This window comes from Hylaeus volcanicus, chromosome 2 (genome assembly GCF_026283585.1).
Source record: "Hylaeus volcanicus isolate JK05 chromosome 2, UHH_iyHylVolc1.0_haploid, whole genome shotgun sequence".
NCBI classification, from domain to species: Eukaryota; Metazoa; Arthropoda; class Insecta; order Hymenoptera; family Colletidae; genus Hylaeus; species Hylaeus volcanicus.
The window spans coordinates 24,372,315-24,387,851 of NC_071977.1; the positions used below are offsets into that span (position 1 = coordinate 24,372,315).

Genomic DNA, 15,537 nt, shown 5'->3' on the forward strand with positions numbered 1-15,537 from the left:
AATCGACCCGGATGTTTCCTGCCATTTGTAACTTGCGTGGGTCGCGCCATGGACGAGATAAGGCGACGTCGGCGTTATAAATGTATAAACCGACGCTTTTTCATCCCGCGTTTATCGCTCTTAACGCGGGACTTTGAAAAAGGATCGTCGACTCCAAGAACGACGACGATCCCATTGCGATTGCTGCTCCTCTCTTGGCAACGGACCCTCAAAGGGACGGAGGGACAAACAAAAAATAGCTGTTGCTCCCCCTGTAATAGATTCGAGAGCGAGATCTGATTTAAGCGCGGCCTTTACGTAGGACTACGCCTCGGTAAATCGAGACAAATCCGCGGAGACAACTTCACGGAGGAACGCGTGGGTGTTTGGTCCTGGTGCTTTTGTTCCGCGATGAATACGGCCATCTTCTTAATTAACCCTTTGACGAGGACGGACTGTAACGATACCTCGGCTGAGGCGACAGGTGGAGTACCAGACTGAACTCTAATTTCTAATGTGGTTGTTAAATGGATTAATGGGTTTGTTTAATATTCCAGGAATTACGTCTGCAATTAACCCTCTTTTCCTACGGTGAATCTGATCGGACCTTGCTACCTAAAAACGCATTTATCACGCACAAGTACAGGTATTATTCACTAAAAAAAATTCTTTTCAAAACCAAATTAATTTTTATTTAGAACCTTTGGATGATTTCAGTCTTACTGAATCTTCGCAGTTGCAACAACCTAATGATGGAACTAATATGTCGGTCGCTTTTGATCCGACCGTAGGAGAAGAGACATAATGATGATTGAGATCAGAAGGGAGAATTAATTGTTGACGTGTTCCTTTCTTTACGAAAGAAGTGTATAGACGTCCAATGTGTTGTTTCTTCTTCGTCAAACGTTTTTATACCGACAGAATCTTAACTGACCGTACCTTTTAAAACCAACATCCATGTTTAGTATCAAATGCTGCATGCACTCACCACGCACCAGCTGATTTACTCCATAGTCAACGACGCAACTGCGTAGACGTCTCCACGTCGCCCAGGCTTCAAAAATTCATCAAACGATTTTTACCGATCGGATCTCGATCGATTCTGTCCAGTCACATAGTTGGCCAGCAGTGGCCTGGATGCTGTCGAAAATCCGAAGCGAAATCCCCGAAGAAATCCATATTATCACTCGCGACGTCGTCCCTCTAACTTTTCCAATCTCGCTCGCGCAAGTTGTTTCGCAGGTCAACGAGTCTTCGCAGTTTGCTCGGTCGATCGAATATTTTCGATGGACTATCATGGATGGGCTGCATGCGCAGCGACACAGATTTATAGAGAAGCGAGGCGGGTTATGGCGTGCCAATGCGAGCATGCCACCAGCGAATATACAGGGCTCCGCGTTCTTTCACGCTCGCGCGCCCACCTGTCCCTCGCTCGATCCTCCTCACGCTGGGCGAAGCTTGCGGGGAAACGGTTATCGAATATGCCGGGAATGCCGCCGCCGAATATGCCATCAGCCAAATGATCCGTAAAAATTCCAGCTGCCCCTGCGCGATTTTACGCGAGCTCGATCGCTCCTTTTTTTACCATCCTGAACGTGCAAGCGAGCATCAGCACGCACCCAGCTTCGAAAGCGTCCTGGTCGCCCGAGGGAAAAGCTTCGCTGTTCGACAGTTTGAGGGGGTTTAATGGTGCATTCATAGCTTTGCATGGGATGTGTAAGATTTTCACCGTTTTATTTGATGTAAAAATGTGATTCCGAAGGGGTGGAATCTGTATCATTGAAAAGGCACGCTTTCAAGCCAAGGCATGCCGAACACCACCTTCTCTACTTATGCCATGTGCTGGTTCTCATAACACTGAAGCTATTTCAAACATGTACTATCAACTAATGTACTTTAAACTTTTAAACATCGCTAAATTATTATCAATGTTTTTACTGCAATCTTGGGAATAACTATCGTAACAGAAATCAATTTTATCGAGGAATTATTAGTTCCTCCTTTCTCTAATTATAAAGATTGAATTAGACAACTTACACAGTACCATTGGTTACATCTGCTAAAGTACCGTTTTGGTTTCCGTGCCTTGTCGCATTTACTCACACACGGTTATCAAGTATGTCAAAAATGCTGTCGAATATGCCATCAGCGAAATGGTCCATGAAAATTCCAACTGCTCCCCCCCTCACCCCGTGCGATTTTACGCGAGCTCGATCGCTCCTTTTTTTTTTTACTCTTGCACGTACACGGTCGAGCGGCAGACCTGGAAAGCACGGCCTCGTTCGAAGAACGGCGAGGAAAAAGCTCGGGGTACACCGGCGCCATCGATATTAAAGCTTATACTGAATGACAGCGATGCTCGATGGAACGGCACGGATTGATTCTGCTTCCATTTCGAAGCGATCCGTGGATCTCGATACGGAGCACTTGTCAATAAATAGAGCCGTTTCCCCTACTCCCCTCGACTCTTTCCTCTGTCCGTCTCGCTTCCACCTATTCGTAAATCGTCTTGAAAATTCGCGACGCGTCAATCACCTGGATCCACGACATCGCGGATGTTTGAAATGGAAAGCTTTTAAGCCGTCGTGACAGACAAACAGAAAATGAGGTTTCTCAAAATGGAGCTTCCCTCCCCCTCTGAAATGGTATCGCGATTGTTACTTGAGGGCGGAAATTTAATGATAGAGATGGCAAAGTGAGGATCTTCGAGCGAATTGTTAAAATTATTGTCGATGCTCGGAAATAGAAAATGTAAACGAAGTAGGCAGTCACTGGGTGCTATATGATTCAGAAGAGTACACGTTTCAACCATATTAAGATTATTATCTCTTTGATTAGTGAAATAGTCATATTATTATCTTTTTGATTAGTGAATAGAATAGTTTGTTACACATTTGTCCGAACACTTTAGTATCCGTTGGCGCAACGCGTCGTCGGCCAGAACAGCTCGTTAGACTGGAATACATATTTTCGGGTGCAATTTCTGCAACACGGTGCGCTTCGTCTTCTCGAGGGCGTCCTGTAACGTAATCGTCGGTCGTTTCGCGTCTAATTAGCGAGAGCATTAATCCCCCGGCCGTATTGCTCATACGGCACGGCATAATGTCCTGTAACGCTGCACCGTTTCACCAGTGCTCGCACGACTTTTCAAGCATTTTCATAATTCCCTCGACGGACTGCGGCGTTATCATCGAAATTGCCGTATTATGGAAAAATTTAATTAGTTTTTACCAACCGCTGAACGCCTTGCGTCGAGGGACGAGGGAGGACTCATCGTCGTCGCGATGAGTGGTCGAGCTGCACGTACGGCACCGGATAATAAAAGAAAGCGAGTGGTCTGCGGTCGTGTCCTGAATATCGGCACTCCTCCAGGAGTAAGGAGGAAGAAGGTGGCCGTGCTATCGTCTCGTTTAAAAATTGCTGATTGCATTGCTCTCTGTCGGTGCTATTTCGAGCCCTCGATTCTAAGAGGAATTTATTAGTTTATTATTTACGGTTGCTGGATATTCAATTTTCTGTTAGAACACTAAGGCTCTCTGGAAAACTTTCCTTAAGAAGAAAAGGAATTTTTGAACCAGGGATATATTTATATTGTGTATACTCCAGTTCATCAAAAATTAATTAAAGTTCGAAAGAAACTTCTGGGTGTCTACTACACTTTGTGCTGCTAATAATGTGGTACAAAACAGAAAGTTTCCTATAATGTTTTCTTTGTTTTCAACCGAAGTAATAATTGTGACACCCGACCTTGCAGCGTTGCAATGGGTTGCTTAACCTTGGTTCATGCATCTTTCGTTCGAGGTGCTAAGATCGTGGCCGTTCGTGGTGGCCCATTTTCAAATAACAAACGCGCCCCAGACGGAGAGCGGCGAAGATGGTTGCTGCGGCGTGTGCCGGTAACGATCGCAGGTCATTAGCAATGCTAATGCACCTTTCGACTGATGAGGCACCGTAATGCCTCTGGTCGGCCGGGCTTCCACTTTGGCGCATTTCTCAGCGAGGCTACTTTGGAACACCCCACCCATAAGGCTGGTTGCTCGGTCGGTTGGTTCCTGGGCTGCTACCGTACATTTCGTCGGGACTATTGGCTTCCTATTAGGATCGAAGTCCGTAACTAATTCCCTAGAAATTAGAATTCTCCCGATAGCGGAGTTACTCCCTGTAAAATACCGTGGCCGTGATCCTAATTGCGCGTGAAACTGAAAGCTTCTCCTGGTACGGTAAATAAACGGTTCGCGTTTGATCGGGGACTGACGAATTTGTTTCAATCAGATCTAACGTGCTCTACTTACCTTCTCACTGCTGGATTCAGTGACAGGATAACTCTTTATTAAATAGATTTCACAATTTGTTTCTTCTTATATTTGGATTTAGAGTCGATTTCATGATCCTTAACATCAACCACGACTGATCAAATAACCGTTTTAAAATTTTTGTATATAGTTCTTACATGCTATTCGTGAATTATATACAATTGTTTCATGCGTTATTCAATCTGGTTCTACGTAAAATGTTTTTTCCATTTAATTGAAAAGAGTGTCTCTAACACTAGTCATTTGTCCCAACACGATAGAAATAGTTACAAATGAACGTCGGTAGATTTAGTGTGAACTACGTTTGTTCTCTTTCACTTATCTAGGTATAGAGTAGCGTCCTCAATTCAGTTTTTTAATATTTCTATGTACTTATACAGACGTGTAACAGTTAACTTTTTATCGAAACGTAGTTACAACCAATATAGTATCTGAGACGCCATTATTGGGCGATATCGGGTATTTTATTCCACAGCTGAGTGTCGCGATGAAATTACATGTGGCTGTTACGGTTTCTGTTTACGAGGGCTCGTGGAAGTTTATGATTAAATACTCGTAGTTCTGGAGGACCCTATCCGGTACGTTCCGAACTTCTTTAACGTCTTTCCTCCTCGAAACGAGGCGATTCTAGCGCTTCCCGCGCTACAAATTTTTCCGGTTCGAGGAGGGCACGTAAGGGAATTCCTACGATTCCTGGAACACCATTTTCTTTCGTTATTACGGCCAACTTACGGGAGCATCTGGCCACGCTGATGGCGCTATTAACGAAAGGAACTGCTGGAACGGAGTCGGTATCATACCAGCCACTTTAAACTTGTTTGCCCGCCATGAACCGATTACGTAAACGCGGACGGATTGTGTGCTTCTTAAAAAACGATTACAATACTCGTGGCAGTATCATAACTGACGATTTTATCGTCTCTCGCGATTCTCCCGGTAGCTGTGAGATGCTGGAAGTCTCAGTCTATAAACTAACAGGTTTGTTAAAGTTCTTGCACGTTTTACGAGGACGAATTTTTTATGATTAGATATGCGTTGAAATATATAGAATCTATTAAATCAAATTAGTATCGTTACGATTTAGATATATGTTGTTCAAGTGGTTTCGAGAAAGTGCACGATAATAAAATTTCTCCTAAAAATTCTACCTAAACACTTTTTGATGTTTTATTTGCACGACGAGTAAGGCATTGTAGCAGGCACTTCTTTTATCGAAGAGACGAAGTTTGAAAAGCACTGCCCCGTAAATATACAGAGAATGGGATAACAAAACACACATCTCTGGAGTTTTTCAGAACTCCATTCTATCGGAAAGGGTTCGTCGAAATAGTGATAAAAACGTTCCTTTGAATAGCAGTGCAGGGCCAACAGACGTCGAAATTTTCAACGATTCCGTTCCCCATGTCGCGGCGAATTTCCTTGCTCGTGTAATTAGCTCGCAGGAACGGCAGACAATTAGCGAACTCGAGGCGATCACGGAATCAGTCGACGAAGGATGGTCGGTAATAACTTTATTCGGACGAAATCTTGACCGAGGACGGCTACGTTGCGGGGAATTTCGGCTTGCGCGACGTAGGTCTGCGGATAGACGAAAAGGGGTTGAAGAGGGGGGGGGGGGGGATGAGGACGAAGCCAGGACATTGTTAACAGCATTGCTGCCTAATTAACCGCAAACGCTTTCAGTGGGTTTCGCTCGGTCTATTGTTTACATGCGGGCATGCCGCCTGTATGATAGTGCTCGACGACCGAACCAGCTGAAATATTTCCATGGAGATTCTCTGCCGCTTTGTGTCACGCATACACGCGTCTGTCTGGAACGGAGTGTAGCTACCACAGAGTACGCCGATGGTTACGACCACTAGCGGCATCAGCCTTCGGGGACACGTCCAAAGTAAACTGGTCGATACCTAGACTTTTCATCAGAGAAAATTTCTTCGCAATTATCGCGTTCCTTTCACGAGTTCTGGATGAAACTTGAATAATTTCTTTCAGTTTCTGAAACATAGCGAAACCTTCGCTATCGTAACTTTGATTATTGGATGGGAACCATGTTAATTTAAATTCACTCATCAATAAAAATAATGACCAATGGATGCAATAATTTTTTTATTCCATTGGGATTGCAAGGACAATCTCTTAAACTAAATTCTCAGATTTTTTGAACGATATTCACATCAACAAAGTAACGAGCTATCGTTCGCATGAGGAGAACGCAAAATAAAGAGTTACAGGCTGTCAGGGGGGCACGATTCGCCCGCGGCGGGGTCAGGTTTCATTAATTTTAATTGGCGAAGGGAATCCGCGCGATATCGGGGGAAAAAAGGATCGCTGGAAGAAAGAATTTCATTTCGAGGCGATTACCGTGATAACGAGCTTTGAAAATCAAGGAAATTGTATCAGAGCCGCGGCTGATAAGTCACCCAAAGCCCACTCCAGTTAGTGACTGAACCACAGCGAGTGATAATAAGCCACTCGGAGTACACGGTTTGCTCGTTCGCCGATATCCTTAATTCCGAAAACCGGTTGCACGGTAAATAGAGCTTGAAATTAAACTCGGGCAGCTTTCTTATCGGCCGAAGAATCTCCATGCCGTACATAATGCGATCTTGTTATCGGGTCGCGTTATTTTTAGCTGGAATTACACGCGCACACGTATACCCCAACACAGTATCTCTCAAGCTTCATCTTCGCGTGGATCTCACTGATAAATACAGAGTAGCATCCCGGACTCCTTGAAGTAGAATTAAATTTTTAGTTTTTGTAAGGAAATCGCTTTACATATTTTTTCAAAACCAGTACATGTCCCTCACTCGAGGGGGTGGTTCCCACACCATCACTCAAATTGGATATTTCGTATTACTCTGAACAGAAGTAAAATGGAAAATGATAAATGACGATGCACAAGACTGTATCGATTACACCAAGCAATCTGAGTTGCTCCAATTTCTAAAATTGGTTACTTTCTACAATCTTTTTCAATGTTTTTACTACTGCCGACAAAGAACTTTTTTAATGTGTTTTTTTAATGAGCATAAAATACTACGGGAGACATATTTTACATGTCTCTATAGAACACGATCCTTCACAAAAATTGTGACAATGTTAGTTACATAAATTTTCAACGGGTGCTTTTAATTAAAATAGACCACGAGAGGTACGTTTTTTTTTTTATCGAGAATATGTTTCTTTATAAAAGTTGTCCCGTGGTATTATAAATAATGCGAGAGAAAATACGTTTGAAATTTTTTGAACAATAGACAAACAGTTTTTACGACTCGTGTTTTTACTACATTCTCCGGGCGTTGAATTAAAAACGCATTTCGTGCTCGACATTATTCTTGGTGTTCCAAAACAAAAGATACGTGTGTTATTTTGAAAAAAAAACTCCTTTCCATTATCAGAAGCTTGAATTTTGGAGTCCTTGTTTATAGACGAGTTCAAATTATAATAATTCGATGAACACAAAGGACTCTGGTTAGGTTCATATTACTTCGAAAACAGATAAACATTTCTACCTAAGCTAGTGTCATAAACGATCGAATGGATTGTACCTAATAAATTGTTAACATGGTACGCAACCTTAAATTCTCGTTTCGCAAATGATTCGGAACTGAAATCTTGAATACGCAACTCGTCGGAACGAGCGTTCCCCAGAGAATTTTTTCAGCTGGAACACTCGTCGAAGATTGAACGCGTTACGCTCATCAAGCTGCACGGGTGTACATAGTGGAACATCCATAATAATGCTGCACGCCTGGACGACTGCGGGATGCAGGGGGCAGCAATCGAAACTGCTTTTCCCCGTTGTTCTCGGCGACGATGTAAATGGGTCAGAACCGCCGCGCGATGATTAAACACCGATTGCTGTCACTCTCTCTCTCTCTCTCACACACACTCTCCCTCCCTCTCTCTCTCTCTCTCTTTATTTTTTCCATCGTTGCATTCCACTCTCAACGCGTCGAAAGCCATTATGGCAGAAAGCTGCTCGATACACGTAAACGATTATAAATAACTCGAAATCGATAGTGAAAAAAGCCCCCCCGGTTAAACGATCGCTCGTAAATCAATCCAGGCGTCATTAATTTATACACGAACACCCCGTCGATACCCATGTGGAACCAGCGTGCGGAACGAGCACCGCAGAAAAAGAGGATTCATTAATTATTTTTTTACGCGTCGCGTATTGGAAAACCGGTAGGGGGGAGAATATATTCTCCTATAATTGAAGAAGGGGGAAGAGGTGAGCAAGAGAAAGGGATAACGTTCCTCTTGATAGGACATTCCGGTTTGAAGCTTTGAAATTAGGGAACTCAAAAAGAAAATAGTTAAAAGATTTGAAGAATCGTATAGTCGGTTTCTTGATATTCATTAATCTAAGAGACCAGCCGATTATACTTGATTGACAATTCTCTGTGTCAGCATAAACGTATACACGATACTCTGAAAAACTCAAACAGCATACATTTTCTATTCTGATTGCAGGCAATAAAATTTCACTTTTTATGTTTTTTCTTTCTTCCTTTCAATACAGCAAAATATACTTCATCAAAACTTCACAGATGACTCCATTTATCTAATACAAACGATTATCAAAGTCGAGACTTTAAATATGCATTCTACTTTCCAGTTGCAAGAAAAAGCAATTCCTTCAAGACAACCGGGAGTGCCTCTCTAAATATCATCCTTATTGCTTATTCAATGAACAACCAAAGCTCGGTATCTCTGTTTACGAGAGGTACCGCGTTAAAGATTCTCCGTGTATTCTTGTCGGACATGCGCCTGTAGTATACATGTATATATGCGTGTGTATGTGTGTGTGTGTATGATGCACGTGATTCCCTCGTAAATGTGGAATATGCTCGTGCAACGAGAATATTTCTGCGCCGGAACCGTCGTAATAATTCTTGCCCGTAATTCCTCGGTTTCTCAGGCTGAGACAAGACAAGGGCGGCGGCGCCTGGTGCCCGAAAAATATGGTCACGAAGGAGGGCAAGGAGTACTTGGAGGTGAATCTGCACAACCCACGTGTACTAACGTCTACCAGGACCCAGGGTAGATACGGGAACGGCCACGGGGTCGAGTACACCGAAGAGTACTTCGTCGAATATTGGCGACCCGGGTTCAACAAGTGGGTGCGATGGAGAAATCGACGTGGCATGGAGGTACGTACATACCTGCTGGCTGCTGTCGGCTGCCGATCGATTCGCGTCGGACTTTTTTTCCACCCTAACCCGACCATCCCTCCTCGTCCCGAGTTCGCAGCCACTCGTGTTCGTGACTGACTGCCTCTTTTACATTCGTTATGAATGCGACGCTCGTGGGATACGCGGTGTCGTCCGATTTGCTTGGACTGGCCGTAATCGATCGTTGGGTCTCGTTACACTAGGAATTTTTCATCCCCTTGACCTCATTGGGGTACGAATTCTTGTTGGAGTAATTCACAATGTAGCTGTTAGTCTTCATTTGGTTCCAGTGTGTAATTTTCCGGCCTTGCTCACCGTCACATATAATAATCTTGCCATTGTATAAGTACAGAATATCTATCAAAATAGTTCTTGCTTCGTCACGTTAGAAGGTGGCAAGAAATATTTTGAGGAATGAGCGCGAGAAGGTTAGGGACCAACCTCGTTACACGGCGCACGGTATCATAACAATGTCTCCAGATGCAACTTGCATCGTGCCATAGCGTAAAGCTAGCTGGAGTTTGTTCGCTTGGAACTTACGCAATATGCCGCAGCAATTTACCTCGCTGGTGGTGTGTTTATGAGATGCCAAGGATTGTTGTTCTAGAATATTGCGCATTTTATGTAAGCGTCTCTTCAGATGGTGTAACAACCCTCGTTCTGTCCTTATTGCCAAAGGATATGGAGATAATATTAATACGGGTTTACTATTATTTCACGTATATCAAGTTATGGAGAGATACAAAAAGAAATGATTTGATTTTGGTGCAAGGAAATGTATTCAACAGCACTTGTAAGTAGTAGTGGATTGTATATGGTCAGACACGCTCTGGGTCCAGTTTAAGGACTGTCTTCTTGTAACCGATAACACAAAAATTATTTTTAAAATTGTTCTATCGATCAATTAATCAAGATTCATATCTCAAATCACACGCGAATACCAACGAAATTTAATTAATTTCTCCGAACCAATTCTCATGGTTATATACGAAAGAAAAGTCATGGAATTCTGGGATCGACGATTCAGTCCCGAGTTCGATGAACTCATCCGCAGGTTCGTTTCTTTTTCAGATTCCATGCGACTCTCAGGCAAATATTATCGGTATGGAGCCGGCAAACGAAATTAAATTCACTCTCGATTAAGTTCGATCTTCGACGCGAACTTGCTGTTCGATGTCGTTGCGTCGTATCCAATCTTCCGTCGTGTTTACCCATTGGAACTTCATTTACAAATACACGTCGTTGATCGTCTTCGTTGCACGTCCTGTAAGCGTTATCAAGTATATTGAGAATGACAGAAAAAGTTTTGATGAGATGTAAGCTTGATAATGTAAGCAATAGTACAGGAAGTGTCCATGACTGGGTCATCGTCGATTACTGACGCGTTTACCTTACGATGGACCAATTGTAAAGCAATTTCACGGCGGTAGACCCTGGGCAACAGAATTAATGCGGTGCTCTTTATAATTGCTCTCGTCAAGAAAATCGGATTACAGGTTCATCCTATGCTGGCCGGGACAAAGCGTCGTCGGCGTAATTCCATTCTTTTGAACGGGGAAATCTGCGCGTATCGCGGAAGCTTTCGTCCCGATAGCCCTGAGGCTGTCCGCCATTTGTATTCTTGGTCTGGTGTATTCTCCGTAACCTGGTTCTCGCCGAGTAGAAATATTCACATTGCGTTCAATGCCTTCTAAACAGCGTAAACCTAAATTCTAACTCTTACATACTCGTTCGAATTATCGCTTGATCTGATAAATTTTAATGAAGCTTGGTATTTTCTGGCTAGCTTGTATAGGACTCGTTTATTATGTAGATGAAGACGTCAAAAAGAGCTTTATTTGTTAGAAGGTTTCAACCCTTGGCTTTGAGTCATCTTTAAACTTATAAATGTTACTATTGCTTCAGATATGGACAAATATTTCGGTGTTTTTCTTTATATATGATATCATCCTCTTTTTAAGTGTAAAAAGCACATATTGACCAAATTTTACTCTCAAGATTAGTTTTAAAACTAGATCCTTCGTTTAAATGCTGTAAATACAACGAAAGGAAACAGAGAAACGGAAATCAGTGAAGTCCACCATTTCACGAGAACATGCTTTCGTCTCGATAGCCCCGAGGCCGTTCGCCATTTGTATTCCCGGATAGTGTGTCTCCAACCCCGGGTTGCCGTCGAGTAGACGTATCTGTATCGTATCGGGCAGTGCCCTGTAACCAGTGTAAACGGCCGTTACAACGGGCGACGTGTTAATTAACGTCTCTTTAGCATGATAATCTGTACGCGATATCCATTAGCTCGTCAAAATACATCACGCCGGTAAAGCGATTTACCGACGACGATGAAATTACTGGACGATGAATTTTCAATTCCTCGAGAACGGACCATGAATTGCGTGTCTAACCGTAAATGGACGGAACACTTTGTCTTTATCAATAGTGTCGATTCGCGTCGATCGATAAACGAATGTTTCCCGTCTATGGTACGTGGTATCCATGTTTATAGTAAAACGTGGATTTTTATTTCGGTACACTGTTTGTCTAAAAATCTAATTAGCAACCGACAAATACTGCATCGTTAATTTCGTTCAATCAACGTTTAATTCAAGGTTGACTCTACTATCTACTGGTTCCTCGTTATTCAACGAGACCCCGTTGTCATCGAAAGCTTTCAGATGTTCTCCATGGCTTGCTGATTCTCTCCTATTCGCGTTGTCTCTCTTGAAAACGCATACACAGCCGCTGTTTCGAGTACACATAACATACCCCCATCCCCTTCATTCTTCATCGAGCTTCGTATCCAGACGTTCTTCCCATTTTCACGCAGATTTGCTCAAAGCGAGAGAGCAGCTTGGATTCAGCCCGCGCGAGAAAGCCACGTAGGAGCGTACGAATGAGGGGGAAACCAGGGTCTCTTACATAGGACAAACAAAATCTGCCCGCTATCTACATTTAGTTCGTATTCAACCAAAGATTCGATCAATATGCACTGTACGATTAATGAGTGAAAAAAATCTGAATCGTACTTATGGAATTTTTGAAACCAGAATAATTCAATGCCTAGCTGATTGAAATTTATAGCTTTTTAAAAAAATAGCGTCATCAAATCTCTGAGACTTTTCCACCTGAAATATTCCCTTCGATCATTACTAATTTCAGAATGCATTGTGTTTCTCTTTGCTGTAGTAAATTCCCTACAAATACATATATACACGAAGTGTATTACCCGATCGCACCCCTATTTACATTATACGTACACGCAGCTCGCAGTACTAGTGGCCTAGGGGACTACGGAATCTTAATCCGTGTCTGAGGGGGCGGGAGTGGTCGCGGATAGAGCGAGAAGGGAGGATTTAAGAGGAAACGGAAGTTGGAGGAGGATAAGAGAGAACACGAACGTTTACCCTGCAGCCTCAATCTGGGCGGCATGTGATCTTTGTGCACCGGCTCTTTTCCTTTACTCCTTGCACTTTGAATACAACCAGGAAGAACGAAAGAGCCTGACGGTGAACGAAACCGACAGGCTGCAGCGGAAACGAGAGAGACGAGAACAGACGTAGATGAAAAGGGGGGAAAAGCAAAACGACTGTGTTATCGCCCCGTTGTACGTGACCCGGCGCTCCGCAGGCATTTTTCTACGGCAGAAGTAGTCGCCACTCCCACGAATAAGGGGTGAACGGGCAACTGGAAGGCGAAACGAGAAACGGCTTTTCCGTTTCCGATCGACCGTACGGAACATTTCCATGCCGTCGCGATTTCCTTTGCCGTCCCTCTCCCCGCGATATATTAAATAAGAACGAAAAGAGGAGAGATCCGGGGGCGAGAAAACATTTCCAAGTGGTTCTACCGAACGGTTTACGAGGGAACACGTATGGATCCAGGATAACTTGTATTCAGGGGCTTCGAACTGAGGGATGTGGAATGTCTGGGAGCGAATAAACACGCGTGATAAAAGTATAACGAGCAATGTTTCCCCGGAAAGCATGTCTACATCCATTTTCCTCGCGAACCTATCCTCCTGTTCGTAAAATGTGTTAAAGCAGCGTTTCTCAAAGTGAAACAGTTTTGAAGGACTCTCACATGTAGAATTAACATTTTCAACCCTCCTTTCCTACGGTCGGGTCAAAAGCAACCGACATATTAGTTCCATGTCGCGTAGCGAATATTTGTTATTTAACAGCACCTTGAAGAACTATTTCCCCGTTTAAAATACTTTTATGGTTTATCGTTCAAATGGAAGTACAGCATTTTGTTCACCACGCGAAGATAAATGTATCATGAATTCACGCTGACAAGACTCGGACAAATTAAGCCGAAAAGGAGGCTCCCCATTTAGATTCAAAGGGGGATGGTGAAAGGCCTGGAGCAGCGACAGTATATAGATGCATTCTGATGAAAACGGAACGGAATACGGCAGTCCAGCCAGATACCACCTCTTCCTTTTGCGTTAGGGTGCCCGTTGTCGTGCCTGCGGTGGGACAATTGCCAACGGTGGACGTGTTTCATTAACGGCGACGTACCGGCGCCAGCGACGGAACTCTCTGAACCACCGCCTTCATTTGCGGCGTCTTTCCACTTACGTTCAGTATAAAATGAGAATCAAGAAATTCAATTATCCCAGGGGAAAATATTCCGAGTGAATCACCTCTGATAGCTGGGAGGAAATCATTCCACACATCTCCAAAAAAATTACATAATTAGAAGCTTTCAATTGTGTGTTTATGGAGGCATGGTGCAGGCAATAGCTGCAGACAAAATACTGTATAATTTATATATCTTGACTACTGAATTTATCAATTTAAAAAAATATCAAATTCAAGGCAATGGAAACTGTTTGTATTATTAACAATTTCTCGACCTCGATCCAGTAAAATACAGCGACAAAATGCATCAAAATACCTCTGGCAATTTCCAGTAAGGGACGAGGAAGACATGAATCGAATGGAGGAAAACGTGCATCACATTTCGTTAGAGTTTTCCAGTTTATGTTTCGAAGGCTGTGCCTCGAATAGCTCTCGCTCCGCGGGAAACTATTTAACCGAACGAGATTTCACGTAAACGTGCCTATAGTGTGGTAATTTTCGTGCACGAGATTTATCGCTCGTGCTGCCGGGATTCTAGCAAAAGGAGGACACTACACGCGAGAAACAAGACACGGTTGCTCCCCAATGATAACATTCCCAGAGGTGTGTCGCGATAAATCCGTAGGTGAAAGTCAACATGTACCGTTGTTCCGTGCTAGATGGGGCGAAACACACGTATCCGCGTTTCTCCAGGCCGGAATAGAGTCATCGTGCAGCCTTACAGTCTTTAACCCTTTATACTACACCGGTGTGTCGCTTACAGCTGCATTCATAGCATGCGCCACGACTCGAGCTTTATTTATGGCCAGAAATTCAATTAACGAAATAAACTTTTTAAATTTAAATCACAAACATTTGTCAATTTTGATGGGATAAAGAATATTATGTATGTTTCAAAATTGATATAAAATAATCCCAATTCTCTGTCTCTAAATTGAATTATACAAGACTTTATCTGATTCTTCATGTATAGTTAGCCTTACTATCTAAAGAAAATAATATCTATTCATCCGTAACTGCTGTCAATCCCATAAGTATTCGTACCGTTGATGTCTATTGAAGACATTCGTCTAAATTATTTGATAGGTTTACAAATATATTTTTTATTATTTATGTTATAAATATAAATATGTGTGAAATCTATTTATATACATATTTATAACGAATCATTTATTTGGTAACGTCAAACCTGTCATTTAATTCACACAAATTTCTTCAATGGAAGGCACGAATACTTATAGGACCGATTGTATATAAAGACAAGTATTTCTGTATGATATTCACATATAAATCAACACCATTTGATGCACACCTCATCGGATTAATTGCAACGGCATAAAGGAAAGAAAAATGATTAATGGCCTCCAGTAATGTCAAAACGTGCGATTAGCCGGGCGACGTCGTTTTGTTTGACTTGACGACCGCTCGCGTAAGTCCACAGCTACCTACTATAATTTCCATCGAAATTTCAATCTCGTTTAT

At 42.8% G+C, this 15,537-nt stretch overlaps 1 protein-coding gene across 2 annotated transcripts in view; it reads left to right on the forward strand.

Moving 5' to 3' along the window:
- The window catches only part of LOC128885249 (discoidin domain-containing receptor 2-like), a 239,163-nt gene that overhangs the window by 150,599 nt on the left and 73,027 nt on the right, over positions 1–15,537 (forward strand). For both annotated transcript variants that reach the window (XM_054139192.1, XM_054139191.1), the window contains one exon: positions 9,223–9,454. In XM_054139192.1, the coding sequence (XP_053995167.1) occupies positions 9,223–9,454 (232 nt within the window). The remainder of the gene's footprint in view (positions 1–9,222; positions 9,455–15,537) is intronic.